Consider the following 18,428-nt stretch of genomic DNA (forward strand, 5'->3'; position numbering starts at 1 on the left):
TGTTGAATGTACTAATTGTTTGCCCGACGTTGGGAGTTTTCCTCCCGTTGTTTGGTTTTTGTTTATTTACCTTTTCCCACAAATGGATTTGTCCATTTGCAGACTAGTGAGATCCCATGTGGCGTTTGGACCACGTATGCACCAGCTGCTCCGAATGCCCTGATTGTTATCCGACTGTCACTTTCAGCTCGTTCATGCACTGGCTCTTAAGCTGTCGGAAAAGATAATAAAAAGTTAAAAAAAATTGTCAAAAGCCATAACCGACTTTTAGTTTTTGTAGCCATTTCTTTGCTGAGGATGTTGTGGATGTGGAGTGTCCACTCCATTCTTCCTGCGATTTTAATGTTCTGCATGTACTCGACAGTACGAGGTAAGCCAGTATAGTATTTATTTATTTTTTGCAATCTTCCATTTGATGTGTTTGACTGAAATTAAAGAAACCGATAGATTCTCATCTTTCCCATGTTCAGTTTTGGTTGATTTGGATTCTTGCGTTATTATTCTCACTTTTCTCTTTTAAAACAGAAATATTATTAGATAGCCTAATCCCTCATTCAGTTTGGGGAAAACAGCTGTCAGTGTGTGTGTATTTTCACTCCATATAGCCTAACCGTTATTAATTGGGAACAAAAACCTTTCTGTTTAATTAGATGCAATGAATATTCGAGGAAAGCACTATATCTTTAACAAGTGGTTCTTAGAAACTTATTTTGAGGCAAATATGCTGGAAAATTCTGTTCAGTCTGTAAACATTGACTCACTGTATAATCAGCGGACTTTTGAACTGTAAAGAAAATTAGATTTTCCACCGCATAATCGCCAGCTTGTTTGAATGCGTCCTTTGTGTGAAGACAAAATGATAACACGCAAGAGGGGAAATAGAGCAGAAGCATGTACTGTACAAGAAACTCTTCCCGTTGTTGGTACAACACACCAACTAGATTACTTATAATTGAAAACTCATTTTTATTGGCACATCTAGCTACTGTTGTACAATGGACGACCAACAATTTGGGCATAGTGCAGACAAAGAATAAATACGAAATAAAAAAGAGAAGTAAATGCAAAGTATATGATAAATAGTCTTGTGCATATTCAATGTACAATGCAGAAAACTGACACTGTCACAGTATAGACAACACATATCTATACATATAGCACAGAAACATCATGAGCTTTTTGCAATCAGGGCCAGTACTGCATGCCAAGCATTGGTGAGTGATCTGAATCTTCTGCATAAAGAAAGGAGCTGAAACAGATATTGCGCAGGATGTTTGGGGCCCTCCATAGTCCTTTTGGCTCGCTTAGTGGTGCATTTAAAGGGTTCTCTTGACAGAAGGGCAGCACCACAGATCTTTGAGGCCTTTGTGATAATTCACTGTAGTTTTTTCTGTAGATACTCTGATCAATTGGCTGCCAATTGTAATCAACTGTCTTAATTACTTGATCAGTGGCCTAAAAGTTGACTGATCTCAAATACAGGGTGAATCTCAAAATGCATGCTTGACCATACTTGTGTTCTCGTGTACTGTACCTGTTTTATGTCATCTTCCATTGCCAAAGACCAGTTGCAATACTAAGAACACAAGTGCAGAGTACGGTAAAAATCCCCCGGATGTTGGTCTTGCTCCACCCCAAATCTCAAGGATTCTTCAGTTGCATCCTCACTGAATGAGACCAATCTCAAGATTCATTGCACCTGAAGTTCATTCTTGGAAGGCAAGTTAGCAAGACCAGTCTTGCAAGGACCACAATTTTGATCTTCACGTTATTGGTACTGAGATTCACCCAGAGATTTTGTGGATGGTGTACAATATGTGCATTGATGACTTAAAATACGTGCATGAAGTTTCAAACACAGCAGCTGCACTCATGTTCAGTCTGGCAGTTTATCCAGATATCTATTAAGGATTTGCAGTTTGTAATACAGTGTTTCCCCTACCATTATATTAGGGCAGGGTTTCTCAACCCGGTCCTCGGGGACCACCAGACGGTCCACGTTTTTGCTCTCTCCCAATTCCCTGCCAATTGGGAGAGAGCAAAAACATGGACCGTCTGGTGGTCCCCAGGACTGGGTTGAGAAACCTTGTATTAGGGCACCTCCTGCCCCCCCTGAAAGGTCAAGTTAATTTTGTTTAATTTTATTTTCTATATAGCGCAAGATCACAACAGAAGTCATTTAAGGTCACCTTTCCAATAGAACAGGTCTATACATTGTCCTTTTATAAAACAAACTAAATAGCCTTATGTTATTTATCTTATTTACACAACAGCTTGTCATTTTTGTCTCTACACGGCAGGGGCGTCCGAAGCATTTTGAATGTGGGGGGGGGGGACACTGGCATAAAACTAATATTTTATGTTAAATGTGTGGGGGGGGGGGGTCCAAATGAATAATTATGAAATGTGAGGGGGAGATGCTACATGGTCGCGCATTTACAACTCTCCTCTGCGCTCTGTATCACGCATGGCGGAATGCCAGTGAGCACATTCCCACCAGCAGACAGAGTGCGCGCGTCAGAAAATATGTCGTGTAAACCACCTGAAAAGCACGAATAAAATATTTATTACAGGACATATGCCTTGTTTAAGTATGATTTGTTTTTACATTGTTGATTGCATTCAGTTTAGTCTCATTTTGTAGCAATTTTGCTGGCGAAATAGAACACATTTGCACTTTTATTTTAATACAAGAAAAGAGATGTGCGATCAATTTAGATAGATTAGATAGATAGATAGATAGATGATAGATAGATAGAGATACTTTATTCATCCAGAAGGAAATTTAGGTGTCCAGTAGCTTATACACAGTATACATACATACAGTATAGGTGCACAGACCTATGACATTCACGCACACATACATACTGCAGCAGTACAAGGGAAAATAACAGTGTGCTATACAGGCCTAAACACTTAAGTCCATCACACTCCTCCCTTCACTGTGATGTTGAAGAGCTGTATGGCCCTAGGGACAAAGGACCTTCTGAGCCTGTCTGTTCTCCATGACAGAGACAGGAGCCTATCACTAAACATGCTCCTCTGTTTGGAGAAAGTGGTGTGCAGAGGGTGACGGTCATTGTCCAGTATTGAGAGCAGTTTGCTCAGGGTCCTCCTATCTGCAGCTGATGTCAGTGACTCCAGCTCCATGCCCACCACAGAGCTAGCATTTCTCACCAGCCTGTCCAGTCGTCCAGCATCCCTCTTCCTATTGCTGCCTCCCCAGCATAGAAAAGGACACTGGCCATGACAGACTGATAGAACATAAGCAGGAGTTTGCTGCAGACATTGAAGGACCCCAGGCTCCTAAGGAAGTAGAGCCTGTTCTGTCCTTTCTTGTAAAGTGCTTCAGTACTGGCAGACCAGTCCAGTTTATTGTCCAGGTGAACCCCCAGGTACTTGTATGTACTGACAGTCTCAACATTCACCTCGTCAATGGTGACAGATGGCAATGGAGGGGCAGTCCTCCTGAAGTCCACCACCATTTCCTTGGTTTTGGTGATGTTCAGCTGCAGCTGGTTGGTTCCACACCATCCCATGAAGTCCTCCACAAGGCTCCTGTACTCAGCCTCCTGCCCATCCTTGATACAGCCTACAATTACAGTGTCATCAGAGAACTTCTGCATATGGCACGACTCAGAGTTGTACTTGAAGTCTGTGGTGTACAAGGTGAACACTACAGGAGAAAGAACAGTTCCCTGTGGTGCCCCAGTGCTGCTGGCCACAACCCCAGATGTGATGTCCCCCAGTCTAACAAACTGGGGCCACTCAGTGAGGTAATCGGTAATCCAAGTCACCAGGCTTGGGTCCACTCTCATCCGCAGCAGTTTGTCTCTCAACAGAAGGGGCTGGATGGTGCTGAAAGCGCTGGAGAAATCAAAAAACATGATTCTCACAGCACTGCCTCCATTGTCCAAGTGAGAGTACACCCTGTGTAGCAGATAGAGGATGCATCCTCCACTCATTCTCCTAGTAAGCAAACTATAGGGGGTCAAGCGCATTGCGAACCTGGGGTCTTAGGAGGAGGTGTAGCAGCAGCCGCTCAAGGGTCTTCATTACGTGTGAGGTGAGGGCAACAGGCCTAAAGTCGTTGAGTTCTTTAGGGTGTGGCTTCTTGGGAACCGGTACCAGGCACGATGTTTTTCATAGTGTAGGTACCCTCCCCAGACGCACACTCAAGTTGAAGATATGTTGGAGTGGCTCCCCCAGTTCCACAGCACAGGCCTTCAGCAATCTTGCACAGATGCCATCTGGCCCAGCAGCTTCAGGTTTCAGCCTCTTCAACACTCTCCTTACCTGGTCTGCAGTAATAGTGGGGGGTGAGGGGACACTTGTAGAGTCTAGTAGTAGTGGTGAGGGGGAGGGGGGGAGTTTGCAGTGGAATGTCACCGTTTGGCAAAGGAGGTGTGGGTTTGATGGCTGTTCCATCAGCAGACCCATCAGCAGACAATGCCCAGCAATCAGTGTCCAGTGGAATGTCCCAGGTTGTTGATAGAGGCATTGGGTTGCTCGCTGTACACCCAGCAGACAATGGTGGTGGATGTGATGGGGTGGTCGCTGCAGAAGTTCCAATGGCAAGGCCATTAGCAGTAGTGGCAGAGTCATCAAAACGATTATAGAAATGATTTAGCTGATCTGCTCTAGCCACCTCACCCTCTGCCCTGGTGCTGTTTTTCCCGCATCCTGTAATCTGCTTCATCCCCTTCCATACCTCCTTCATGTTGTTTTCTTCCAGTTTCCTTTCAACCTTCCTCCTGTAAGATTCCTTTGCCTCTATCAGACACTCTTTGAGCTCCTTCTGCACACGCCTCAGTTCAGTTAAGTCACCATCCTTAAACGCCCTCTTCTTATTAAGGAGGTTTTTGACATCACTGGTTATTTTTAGGGAAGCAGCGCACCGTCTTTGTGGGAACTACAACGTCCATGCAGAAGTTCAGGTAGTCCGTTGTGCAATGTGTGACCTTCTCTAGATCCTCTCCATTCTGTAGCACACTCCAGTCAGTGGATTCAAAACAGTCTCTCAAGGCCTCTTCTGCTTCTGGTGTCCACTTCCTGAAGGTGCGTGTAGCAACAGGTAGCCTCTGTACTTGTGGCTTGTACCTTGGCTGAAGATGAATGAGGTTGTGGTCCAACTTCCCCAGTGGGAGTAGGGGGGTGGAGCTGTATGCATCCCTTACGTTTGCATACATGAGGTCTATTGTCCTATTTTTCCTAGTCGGGCATTCAACAAACTGGTAAAAATTAGTGAGGGTAGAATCCAGTGTTACATGATTGAAGTCCCCAGAGATCGCAAAAAAAGCATCTGTGTGTTGAGTTTGGAGTCTTGCAATTATAGAGTGGATGACGACACACGTTGTGTCTGGAAGGGCTCGTGGCGGAACGTAAACACAGACAGCAATGGCGTGCGAGAACTCCCCCGGCATGTAGTACGGCCGGAGACTAACCGCTAGTAAACCCTTGAAATGGACATGACAAAGTAATAATAAAAGTTATAATACTGTAAGCAGTCACATACAATAAGCTCAAATAAACGTGTACAAACAGTTGTATAAACGCCAAATGCAATAAGTACGTTATTTTAATTATATAAATGTAATTTTAAATTTTTTTATATATATAAATTTAATAACTTACTGCTTTCATAAATCGGCAATAGATGCATGTATTTTACCCTATTCATCAGCGTAACTGCATTTCCGCAATAAACGCTGCAATGGCTCTTGGGATCGGTTCGCAAACCGTTCGTTTGATTCACTGACCAAGTGTCCGAAAACCCGTAAGTTCGATTCGTTCATCGAATCTGTCTGCTATTATTTATTACTATCATGTTTTAAATAAACATGCTAATTGACTGTTTTGTTATCTTCATTTATAATAATTAGATGGCACGTATTTTGCGATTTTGAATTCGTAGCACGTTTAACTCAATTCTTTAAGTTTTTACACTTATGAAAGATAAATAATCTTAACAAAAGAGAATAAATTGGCACAACTTTTTTTTTTGGTAATTCTTAGTATGTGGAACTAAAAATCTGTTTTTTTTATAGATATGAAAGATTACCAGTCAAAATTCATTCACAACATTCACTGATTCAGCTAGAACACATTAAACATTTGTCTTAGTTGGTACAAGCAATGACTAAACAATCAGTTGACTTTGTGCACTTAAGGTGAAACCACTGCCTATACAAATGACACACAATATGTACTGATCCCTGTACTCTGGATCACCCTTACATTTTGACGAGTAGCACAGGGTCCAGTTCTCGTAAAAAAACGGTAAAATGACTGGCAGCAGCGGCTGCCAAACAAAAACTGTAAAATTACAGTAAAATGTTTTATTTCAAATGAAGTGCAAAAACATTAAATTTACAAAAAATGTCCGTTATTCTTTTACATAAAAACACTGTATTTTACATATTATTATGATCAAATACCTTACTTAAAAGGGCAATTCCAAAAGTTCAGCAGATAAATACTGTTATTTTACAGCTTTTCTTAATATTATTGTGATCAAATACAGTACCTTACTTAAAAGGGCAATTCCAAAAGTTCAACAAATAAATACTGTTATTTTACAGTTTTTCTTAATATTATGATCAAATACCTTAATTAAAAGGGCAATTCCAAAAGTTCAGCAGATAAATAGTTATTTTACAGCTTTTCTTAATATTATTATGATCAAATACCTTGATTAAAAGGGCAGTTCTATAAGTTCAGAAGAGAAATACTGTTATTTTATGCTTTTTCTTAATATTATTGTGATCAAATACCTTAATTAAAAGGCCAGTGTCAAAAGTTCAACAGTTAAATATTGCTATTTTACAGATATTTCCTAAATTCTTGCAACAAATCACCTTCAATAAAATGACCACACCGGAAGTTCAGCAGAGAAATACATTTATTTTACAGGTTTTTTTTTACAAATATATTATCAAGCACCTTCAATAAAGCAAAAAAATATCTGTAAAAAATATCAGATGACTGGCAGCAATGGCTGCCAAACAAAAACCATAAAATTAAAGTAAAATATAGTAATTCGAATTAAGTGAAAAAACTTAAATTAAGTGAAGTGTTAAAGGAAAATGGCATGTTTTAAAAAAAATTAGCCAATTTGCAGTCAACCTCAGAGTTAGATAAGAGGGTGCATACCTTTCTCTTAGCTGTGCTTGCAATGCCCAGTCTGACACTGTTAATCTAGTTTAGCGTAATTCACTGGGAGTAGATATCTAGCTATAGCCTACAACTCCTAAAAAGGATGGCATCCATTTCTAGTGAATTATGCTAGGCAAATGGTGTCAGACTGGGCATTGCAAAAAGGGAGAAGAGAAGCATATGCACCCTCTTATGTAACTCTGGGGTTGACTGCAAATGAGCAAATCAAAAAGCTGGTGTTTTCCTTTAAGCTTAAGACTAAACACTTATTTTAGAAGACGAAACCGATAAAACCATAAAGAATTATAACAGTGCAATACAAGTATGCCTATGGCACTAAATACAATGCAAAGATTCAGTTTTGTAGAATTAGGCCTACAGTATGGTATTGACCTATAGTTTTTAAACATGGTGATCAAGTGTGGGAGTGGTTGGGAGGGTCCACTGCAAATGCCTCCCACAACATTATTCAAAGCCTAAAAGTTTAAAGTTTGCTTCTTACCTCCCTGTCAGTTGGACCACCAAAATGCAATACAAGTCCGAGACAATGTTGCAGAGGTGTAGCTTGCACAATTTTTTTTTTAATAATGTTGCAAGCCCTCCTGACCAAACATACAGTGAAATCGTGAAACGTGACAGTACATTGTACCCCATAAAGAGTTATCCTCTTCTAAACTGGCAGTAGTCCACTGGATCCTTGATGCATCAAGGAGAGGTGGGGTGGGAGAGATAAGACAAGAACATTAAAATTTAACATTCAAATGAATAGGTTAACTACAGTAGGATTCAAAGGTTAAAAAAAAAAAAAAAACAGTAGAAAGTGTTTCTATTTTGAGGTGAAGAGATGGGTCTCACCCAGAGGTTGAGTACTCTGACTGAGACTTTTTATACTCAACTGGGTGGTGGAAATGAAATCTTGGTCTGGATTTGTACTCTTTGGACCTGAAATCTCCATCTCTGGTCTCACCTAATACATGTCAGGACATGAAAAAAATCATCTGGTGCTTACCTGGTTCTAAAATATATCTAACCACAGGTGCACAAAAATGTAGATTCCACCATTCATTATTTATTAAAAAAAAAAAAACACAAAGCCAAAATGGATAAGACATGGAAGCACACCCTTGCTGCTTCCATAGGATTTAAATGGTTAAGCAACCAGACAGGGTTCCAGAGTGTAACTATATGCACATCTATGAGGCCAGAATTATTTAAAAAAATATATATATTTTTTTTAAATAGCTGGCTGTGTACACAGTCTTAAAGGGAACTCTGACATGATGAAACCTATAGCCTTGTTTTTAGAAGTCTTTGTGCATCATCTGTAGCCAAAAAATAATAATAAAAAAGAAAAGAATTGGTTCAATACTGACCGAGCTGTTGTGATGGACGCCCCTTTGTACTGGTGGAATTTCCACAGTCCCAGCTGAACAGCACATGGAGATGACCAGTCAGCGTAAATATATATGAAGATTAAGGACACAGGAGTCTGCATTTGGTCCACCCTCTCAGTCCACTGCTTTATTCTGGCTGTATACAGTTGTGAACATGCAAAGGGGATATAGTAAGAGGCATCACGCCACCTTCAGAGCGCAAATATGCGTTAAACAATCAACATGACAAAAATAGTTAAGCAAATATACAGTATAGCAGTCAGGGCTTCAGTTCTCCATACTGAGCATACTTAAATTCTCCAGTGTGTTCAGTACAATCTTATACAATAAAAACAATAATAAATTGATTTTAAAAAATAATAATAACATCCTGCGATCGTATAAGTGAGATACGCACCTGAATACAATTGCGAACATGCAAAGGGGAAGAAGTCAGAGTCCCCACGTCTTCTCTGCTGTGTGAGGTAACAGAATCATGTGAATACTTTCGTGCATTTACAAAATGTGAACATTTTAGTACAGTTCGTGCATTTAACTATACACAACATATAGTGTTAGAGAAATTTGTACTGAATTCACGTTTTCAGTTTTCATTAAAAGGCACTGAAGTTTTTACCATGGAAATGCTGTTGGTCCAGGTTGTGCAGCGTACCTTACTCGCCGTCAAATGCTTAAGAGGAGCGGCTGTTCAAAATGAAGATCAGTGGCGCGATTTGAAAAGTGCGCCAAGGCTGCGGGCTATGCACTGAGCTAGAAGTGGTTGGGCTGCTGTGCATATGCGCGCAGACGGTTGGCTAAGATTTTGAAGCACTGACCCAGAGCTATGATAGCCTGATAGTGTTTTAAGCAATAATCAGTGGAAGTTCGCACTTCATGTTAACTAATTAAAAGTTCAATTCATCCAGAAAACAATAATAAACTCACGTTCATACTTTACCATTTTAGGTGAGCGCTAACTCATTGTTTTTTGCCGGTTTCAACTAAGGTTTTTTATGCCAATATCATGTAATACCTCTCTTTAGTACATATAAAGAATAGCAACCTATACATTTTACATAGACACATCCACAATATGCAAAAGTTATTAAAAGAAAAAAAAGTGATGATGTGGTCTCATTTTTTTAGATTGTGGGGGGTAGACTAACACGTGCATGGATGCTGAGTATATCAGTCCTCTATATTTACTAATTCATGCTTTTGGAAGACATGGAGCTGATGATCTACATAAACGTGAGGGGCTGCTGCTGCCTCACCTGTGCAATTCCATTCTGGATAATCTTTTTAAAAGTAATTAAAAAAAACATTGGACTTAGTAGTTAAATGTCAAAGTAATGTAAAACTAATAGGATTTACCTCAAAATTACAAAGAGAAATGCTCAATTTCTAGTATGGTCATAAATCTTTAAATTATGAATTGCTTTTTAAACTACAATTAAATGTTGTGATTTTACATAAATTTCTACGTAATTTGAGAAAATGGGAAACATACAGTATAAATTAAACAGTATTTTTCCTTTTAAAAATGTGAAATACGTGTAATTTTTCATTACTTGCGTTATGCGTAAAATAAAGGTTGGTTTATTAATTGAGGGATCATTTCTGTAATTTTACAGAGTTTTGCAGACAGCTTTTAAAAAAGAGAAACTACTGTAAAAAATGACGGTTATTTTCTGTAAAATTACTTTATTTTTTTACAGTGTGGTTTAGCTTTCACAAAGCAAGCATACACAATGGCAAAAACACCACAGTAATAACCATTTGCTTGATGTGAGACATTTAGGAGATCCATGACTGTCCAGTCAGATGCCCAAAAATTTTCTCCAGCTACTCTGTTAATGCACGCCACAACTTCCAGGAGAGTTGACCTTGTGGTTCTTGGCATTTCAGAACTGTGGACTGAATTGAATATGCAAATTTCCCGTTCTGTGAAATCTGCTGCAGAAAGAAGCCAGTGTGGACCAGGACCTCGCACATCACTATTAAAGGGCATTAGGACTGTATCAAAATTTAAAGCTCTCTGAGCTGCACAAAACCGTAAAACTGGGCCAAAGTTTGAAAGTGCAGCCATCTGATAAATAAGCGTGGGCATATACAGGGCAGAGTCCAACACCTTAGCTTGACCTATGTAGCCTGTGATGGCCCACTCAATAGGTTCCCCACTGAGCCAGATAAAACTGTAGAATTTTATTAACCCATATGTGACCTTCGTGACATAGCAGGGGGCAGCTAATTCAGCACCCGGGGAGCAGTGCTTGGGGGCAGTACCTTGCTCAGGGTACCTCAGTGGTGCCTTGCTGGTCAGAGATTTGAACCTGCAATCTTTCAATTACAAGTGCACTTCCTTAACCATCAAGCCACCACAGACTATGACTATGACGGTGGTCAGCTAATAAAATAGAAATGTAACGGAGGGCTACGAGAATGATTCCTGGTCTTAGAGGAATGTCTTATGAGGAGAGGTTAGCTGAGCTGAATCTATTTAGCCTTGAGCAAAGGAGACTAAGGGGGGACATGATCCAGGTCTATAAGATTCTAACGGGTCTGGATGCTGTTCAGCCAAATGGCTATTTCAATATTAGTTTAAATACTAAAACTCGTGGCCATAAGTGGAAATTAGCAGGAGAATATTTTAAAACAAATTTGAGTAAGCACTTCTTTACACAGCGTGTAGTTAGAGTATGGAATAGTCTTCCTGCTAGTGTAGCGGAAACTAAAACCCTGGGTTCCTTTAAATCATAGCTAGATAAGATTTTAACAACTCTGAGCTAATTGTTAAGTTTGTAAATTTCTAATGTGCTTATGTTCTTATTCTAAGATGTTTTGGGGATGTTTTGCTGCCTCTGGCACTGAATGCCTTGACTGTGTGGAAGGCATCATGAAATCTTAAGACTACCAAAAGATTTTGGGGCGCAATGTAGGGCCCAGTCTCAGAAAGCTGGGTCTGCGTCAGAGGTCATGGATGTTCCAGCAGTACAATGACCCCAAACATACCTCTAAAAGCACCCAGAAATGGTTGAAGACAAAGCACTGGAGAGTTCTGAAGTGGCCAACAATGAGTCCAGATCTAAATCCGATTGAGCACTTATGGAGAGATCTGAAAATTGCTGTTGGGAGACGGCACCCTTCAAATCTGAGAGACCTTGAGCAGTTTGCAAAAGAAGAGTGGTCGAAAATTCCAGTTGAGAGGTGTAACTAGCTTGTTGATGGTTATAGGAAGTGATTGATTTCAGTTATTTTTTCCAAAGGGCGTGCAACCAAATATTAAGTTGAGGGTGCCAATAATTTTGTCCGGCCCAGTTTTTGAGTTTTGTGTGAATTTTTTTTCCAGAGCTGTATCTAATGTCAGCATGTAAACAAAAGGTGACAGCACCTGGCAACCAGGACAGAGTCAGGAACCAATTTAGCAAGATTAAGTTTTCAAAATATGTGTTTGTCAGTAGTTGCACAGCAAAGTAAGCCCTCTTTGTTCAACTCGTTCTTATATGTATTACTACTACTATTACTATTACTAGGACCTTCAAGGCATCCATCTTTCACCCTGGAGATTTCAGTCCAGAGCACAAAGCAGGTGAACATGCAGGACAGGGTACCGATCCATTGCAGGACATGCACACTATGGATATTTATGTGCCCATTTAACTACATGTTTTTGGAGAAAACTTCACAATATGAGGACAGGCAAAGTACTCTGGAAGTGTCAGGTAACAGTGCCACCCAGTGTGCAACCCTACCTACAGCAGCATTGTATAAGATCATTTAAAAAAATGCCATGCAAACAAAAAACTGGAGTGTCAGAGTAACCAGTTGTTTGTTTTTTTAAAAATAAATACAAATTTGCAGCCACTATTTGAGGAAATGGGTCGGGTGCAGTGTGAGTTGGGTGGTGGCCGAAGGCAGGGACCATAGCAGTCCGATCTCCGGTTGCAGAAGCTAGCTTTAGGGACATGGAATGTCACCTCTTTGCTGGGGAAGGAGCCTGAGCTGGTGTGTGAGGTTGTGAGGTTCCGACTAGATAGCCGGGCTCACCTCGACGCACAGCTTGGGCTCTGGAACCAGTCTCCTTGAGGGGGGTTGGACCCTCTTCCACTCTGGAGTTACTCACGGGAGAGCCGCCGAGCAGGGGTGGGCATACTTATTGCCTCCTGGCTGGACGCCTGTACATTGGGGTTTACGGCGGTAGCCTCCCTTCGCCTTCAGGTGGGGGGACGGGTCCTGACTGTTGTTTGTGCTTATGCGCCAAATGGCAGTTCAGAATACCCACCCTTTTTGCAGTCCTTGGAAGGGGTGTTGGAAAGCGCTCCTCCTGGGGACTCTCTTGTTCTGCTGGGGGACTTCAATGCTCACATGGGCAATGACAGTGAGACCCGGAGGGGCGTGATTGGGAGGAACGGCCCCCCCGATCTGAACCCGAGTGGTGTTTTGTTGTTGGACTTCTGTGCTCGTCACGGATTGTCCATAATGAACACCATGTTCAAACATATGGGTGTGCATATGTGCACTTGGCACCAGGACACTCTAGGCCGCAGTTCAATGATCGACTTTGTGGTCATGTCCTCGGACTTGCGTTCGCATGTATTGGACACTCGGGTGAGGAGAGGGGCGGAGCTGTCAATCGATCACCACCTGGTGGTGGGTTGGCTCCGCATGTGGGGGAGGAAGCCGGTCAGACCTGGTAGACCCAAGCGTATAGTGAGGGTCTGCTGGGAACGTCTGGCGGAATCCCCTGTCAGAAGGAGCTTCAACTCCTACCTCCAGCAGAATTTCACCCATGGGCTGGGGGAGGCGGGGGACATTGAGTCTGAATGGGCCATGTACCGTGCCTCCATTGTGGAGCCAGCTGACCGGAGCTGTGGCCATAAGGTGGTCGGTACCTGGTGGACATCTGTGGTGAGGGATGCCGTTAAGCTGAAGAAAGAGTCCTATCAAGCCTTTTTGGCAGCTGATGAGTACCGGCGGGCCAAGTGGAACAGGGTTTTGGCGGTCGCTGAGGCAAAAACTCAGGTATGGGAGGAGTTTGGTGAGGCCATGGAAAACGACTTCCGGAATGCTTTGAGGAGATTCTAGTCCACCATCTGGCAGCTCAGGGCAGGAAAGCGATGCAGTATCAACACTTTTTATGGTGGGGATGGGGCGCTGCTGACCTCAGCTCGGGACGTTGTGGGTCAGTGGAAGGAATACTTTGAAGATCTCCTCAATCCCACCGATACGCCTTCCAATGAGGAAGCAGAGTCTGGGGACTTGGGGGTGGACTCACATATCTCTGGGGCAGAGGTCGCTGAGGTGGTTAAAAAGCTCCTTGGTGGCTGGGCCCCGAGGGTGGATGAGATCCGCCCAGAGTTCCTCAAGGCTCTGGATGTTGCAGGGCTGTCTTGGTTGACATGCATCTGCAGCATCGCGTGGACATCGGAGGCAGTGCATCTGGATTGGCAGACCGGGGTAGTAGTCCCCCTCTTCAAGAAGGGGGACTGGAGGGTGTGTTCCAACTATAGGGGGATCACACTCCTCAACCTCCCTGGTAAGGTCTATGCAGAGGTGCTGGAGAGGAGGGTCTGTCGGATTGTCGAACCTCAGATTCAGGAGGAGCAGTGTGGTTTTTGCCCTGGCCATGGAACAGTGGACCAGTTCTGTACTCTCAGCAGGGTCCTGGAAGGTGCGTGGGAGTTTGCCCAACCAGTCTACATGTGCTTTGTGGACTTGGAGAAGGTATTCGACCGTGTTCCTCGGGGAGTCCTGTGGGGAGTGCTCCAAGAGATTGGGGTGCCGGGCTACCTTATAAGGACTGTTCGGTGTAAGTCGGCCTTGTTCCAGTGAGGGTTGGACTCCGCCAGGGCTGCCCTTTGTCACCGATTCTGTTCATAACTTTTATGGACAGAATTTCTAGGTGCAACCAGGGCATTGAGGATGTCCGGTTTGGGGACCTCAGGATTAGGTCTCTGCTCTTTGCAGATGATGTGGTTCTGTTGGCCTCATCAGACAGTGACCTTTGGCTCTCACTGGAGCAGTTCGCAGCTGAGTGTGAAGTGGCTGGGATGAAAATCAGCACCTCCAATTCCGAGACCATGGTCCTCAGCCGGAAAAGGGTGGAGTGCTCTCTCCAGGTCGGGGAGGGAGTCCTTCCTCAAGTGGAGGAGGAGGATCTTAGGGTCTAGTTCACGAGTGAGGAAAGGATGGCGCAAGAGATTGACAGGCGGATCGGTGCGGCGTCAGCAGTGATGCGGGTGCTGCATTGGTCTGTCTTGGTGATGACGGAGCTGATCCAAAATGCAAAGCTCTCGATTTACCAGTCGATCTATGATCCTACCCTCACCTATGATCATGAGCTGTGGGTAGTGACTGAAAGAACGAGGTCACAAATACAAGCGACTGAAATGGGTTTCCTCTGCAGGGTGGCTGCGCTCTCCCTTCGTGAGTGAGAAGTTTGGTCATTCGGGAGGGACTCAGAGTAGAGCCGCTGCTCTTCCGCATAGAGAGGAGCCAGATGAGGTGGCTTGGGCATCTGGTCAGGATGCCTCCTGGAAGCCTCCTTGGTGAGGTGTTCCAGGCATGTCCCACTGGGAGTAGGCCCCGGGGAAGACCCAGAACACGCTGGAGAGATTATGTGGCTGGACGAAGTTGCCGGGGAGAGGGAAGTCTGGGTTTCCTTGCTTAGACTGTTGCCCCCGCGACCCGACCTGGATAAGTGGTAGATGATGAATGGATGGATGGATATTTGAGGAATTCGGGGGCTGTTACAATATTTCAATGCTTAGAAGCTGGATGGGTGGATGATAAATATTTCTCTTACCACCAGCAGGGGGCAATGAAAGTTCCACAAGCAGTTGTGCAGATTTCAACAGCACCTTCTGGAAGGACATTCCTCATGGTGCCAAGCTGCAGGTACAGTACCTGTTATTCACACGCAGCAATGCAGAATGCCCCAGTTACTTCAGCACAGAGTCACTCTCTGACCCAGGGCAGCAGTCTCTCTTCAACTCTTCCCTGCCAACCAAGGTCATCATCCACGGTTACCGGTGAGTGTGAGTATGGTTTGCACCACTGAAAACGAAAATGAGTACCCATAGGTGGAGTTTACCAGCTTAGCACAGGTGAAAGACTTATGTTTTAGGAAGTATGCAATATACTGTTATACCCGTTTCTGCAAGTGGGTGGATTCTTACAGCAGCTCCTATCTCTCCATTCCCAAGGGCTCCAGGCACAAAGCCCAGCTGGGTCAGCCCCCTAGCCCAGGCTCTGCTCAGATCTGCAGACTCCAACGTGCTGGCGGTAGACTGGGTCTATCGTTCCTTCATGTACTCCGTGTTGGCAGAGGAATACAAGGAAGTGGCCTTGCATGTGTCTGCACTCATCAAGGAGCTGAAGGTGAGGGTGCAGCCATTTTGTACCATCTTGGCTCAGGCTGTCCTAACCAGTAGACTTGCCTACTTATCTAATCACTGTACTCTATCTGTTTGTGCAGCCTATGTGGTGCCCTAGGCAAGCTTCAAAGCCAAATTTCACTTTTTCTCAGACAATCCGTGCTGGGGGGAGGGGAAGAGTTGGCTCTGGTGGCTTGCTAAGTTGGTGCCCCTTCAGAAGATGGTGTCTGCCTATGTTGCCTATAGGATTGACTGGCCCTGATCTGTATAACATCTTCAGCCACCATGTTGTTCCCCTTCTGGCCTGGCTTTTAAGTATAGGCCATGGGCCCTAAAAGGGGGTGCTATTGGCTTGCTTTAGAACAAAGCAAACAAATTGAACTAAGTTGCAATGTGAGCCAATCTGAAAGTGAAACAGAAGCAGATCCTCTTCATCAAAATATTATATAATAGGCAACAGGTGAATTGGGACTTTTAAGTGAATATTTTTCATGTATAAGCCTTAATGTGAATATACAGACTACGGGGATGTGTGATCTGCCCTAGGAGCATGGGAGCAGCCTGAAGTCCATCCATCTTATCGGCATGAGCCTGGGAGCACATGTGGCTGGCTTCATAGGGACACTGTTTGAGGGGAAGGTGGGAAGAATCACAGGTAAGATCAAAACCAGCATTAATCCATTAATCTGGCAACTAAAATAGTTGCCAGAAACTGGAGGGTCATCTTATAATCAGGGTCATTTTATATATTACTTGTATAGTATAAGTAAATCAGGCAAGCGGACAGTCAGTTCTTCAAGTTGATGTGTTGGAAGGAGGAAAACTGAGCAAGCATAAGGATCTGAGCAATTTTGACAAGAACCAAATTGTGATGGCTAGAAGACTGGGCCAGAGCATCTCCAAAATGGCAGGTCTTGTGGGGTGTTTCCAGTATGCAGTGGGTAGTACCTACCAGAAGTGGTCCACGGAAGGCCAACTGATGAACCAGCGATGGGATCATTGGCACCCAAGACTCACTGACAGGAAAGCTCCCGTGGCACAAATTGCTGACAAAGTTAATGTTGGCTGTGTTCGAAACGTGTCAGAGCCATGAGCATTGTTAGGTCCGATCACTCGGGGCTATAGCCCCAAGTATTTTAAGCCTAGCCCCAAGTATTTTAGCTCTGATGCCTGTTATCTTACTTCAAAAAAAGAGTCAAGCCCCAGGTAAACTTGACTTAGTCCCTGATCTTTTCAATAGCTAGAAACTCCCCTGGTCAGAACACACAGTGCATTTCATCTTGCATTCATGTAGATGTTACTTTGGCTCGTCGGCGATGCCGGCGCAGATGAGGCCCAGACACCTCCTTGGGTTGGGGAGGGGGGGCGCTGCGGCGGGGGGCGGGGGTGTCCCCCTGGGTGTTGGCGCCGCGCGTCCGGGCGTGCCTTGCCTGGCGCCCGCTGCCCTGCGACACTGTGGGCTGTCGCCGCGCGCCCCCCCTGCCGGCCCGCATCCACCTACACCACACATAGGTAATGGGGGGTGATCAGCTATTCACCCCCCATCTTACACATTAGACGCCACATCTAGACATCACACCGCACCACACAGAGGGAAGGGGGGGCGATTAGCCACTCATCCCCCCCTCATTATCTTAACTGCATTTTAGACATACATCCACGTCACACCACTCATCCACATAGGGCCTTGGAGGGCGGGGGGAGCTGGGCAGGTCCTGGGTCGGCTGCTTCTGCAGCCCGCAGCTGGACTGCACAGCTCCCTTCCCCTCTATTTTAACTCCACTATAGACACTTAGGGCTTGGGGGGGGCGATGGGTGTCTTTTCCCCATATGCTCCCCCATATCTCAACGACACCTTAGTTCACACACATGTACACCATCAATGATCAAGGTGGGTGGGGGGCGGTTGGGGGGGGGGGCGGGGTGAGGGGTCCTGGGTGTGGCGGGGGTGGCGGGCACCGGCGGGTGGGCTCGGGGGTGGGGCGGCCGCATCTGTGGGGCGCTGCCGGTCTCCGGCGGGGTGCCCGCTCGCCTGCGATCTGGGGGGGTGGGGAACATCCTCTGGGCCGTCCACTGGGCAAGTCCAGGGCATCTGCTGCCGGACTTCAAAGACGAGCAGGTGTGACTGGGAGTGTGTGTCTGAGTGTGTGTATGAGTGCATGCATGGATCGGTGTGTCTGCATGTTTGTCCTGGTACGGGGAGCACGTGGATGATGGGGCGGTGTGGGGGCGGTAGTGAGGGGACTTGGGGGAGGGAGGGTGCGGGGGCTGGGGAGGGAGGGTTGGGATCTGGGTGGGGGAGGGGGGGTCGGGGTAGCCAGGGGCGGGTGTGCTTGGTGGCTCTCGGGGCGTCCCCCTGGTCCCCCGGGTGGGGGTTCTTGGGGGGGGGCGGGTCTCCCCGGGGCTGGCGAGGCCCCCACGGGGTGTGCGGGTGCTCCGGGCTCCGGGTTCTATCCGTGCCTGCGTGGCCGGCCCCCGGGGGGGGCCGGCGCGCTACCGCCTGTGGCCGTGGGGTTCCTGCCTC

The 18,428-nt window shown here is 45.0% G+C and overlaps 1 protein-coding gene and 1 long non-coding RNA gene across 5 annotated transcripts in view; one reads left to right on the forward strand and one right to left on the reverse strand.

Moving 5' to 3' along the window:
* pla1a (phospholipase A1 member A) overlaps nucleotides 1-18,428 on the forward strand; it is a 22,723-nt gene continuing 4,295 nt past the window's right edge. The window contains exons 1-4 of one of the 2 annotated variants that reach the window (XM_023837157.2): nucleotides 1-370; nucleotides 15,343-15,559; nucleotides 15,734-15,908; nucleotides 16,451-16,559. In XM_023837157.2, the coding sequence (XP_023692925.1) occupies nucleotides 298-370; nucleotides 15,343-15,559; nucleotides 15,734-15,908; nucleotides 16,451-16,559 (574 nt within the window). In that variant the 5' untranslated portion in view covers nucleotides 1-297. Of the gene's footprint in view, nucleotides 371-15,339; nucleotides 15,560-15,733; nucleotides 15,909-16,450; nucleotides 16,560-18,428 lie in introns of both variants that reach the window. The other variant, XM_023837156.2, reaches the window with a different exon arrangement.
* LOC140578842 (uncharacterized) lies at nucleotides 6,878-9,553 on the reverse strand. Of its 3 annotated transcripts, XR_011983114.1 has the most exons (5): nucleotides 9,166-9,206; nucleotides 8,947-9,004; nucleotides 8,529-8,685; nucleotides 8,052-8,122; nucleotides 6,878-7,851 (listed from the first exon to the last, which is right to left on the reverse strand). It is a non-coding gene; the product is annotated as an uncharacterized lncRNA (long non-coding RNA). The 3 variants fall into 3 exon arrangements; XR_011983115.1 differs by lacking the exon at nucleotides 8,947-9,004 and having other exon boundaries at nucleotides 9,166-9,553; XR_011983113.1 differs by lacking the exons at nucleotides 8,947-9,004; nucleotides 9,166-9,206 and having other exon boundaries at nucleotides 8,529-8,765.

Source organism: Paramormyrops kingsleyae, chromosome 16 (genome assembly GCF_048594095.1).
Source record: "Paramormyrops kingsleyae isolate MSU_618 chromosome 16, PKINGS_0.4, whole genome shotgun sequence".
Lineage (NCBI taxonomy): Eukaryota > Metazoa > Chordata > Actinopteri > Osteoglossiformes > Mormyridae > Paramormyrops > Paramormyrops kingsleyae.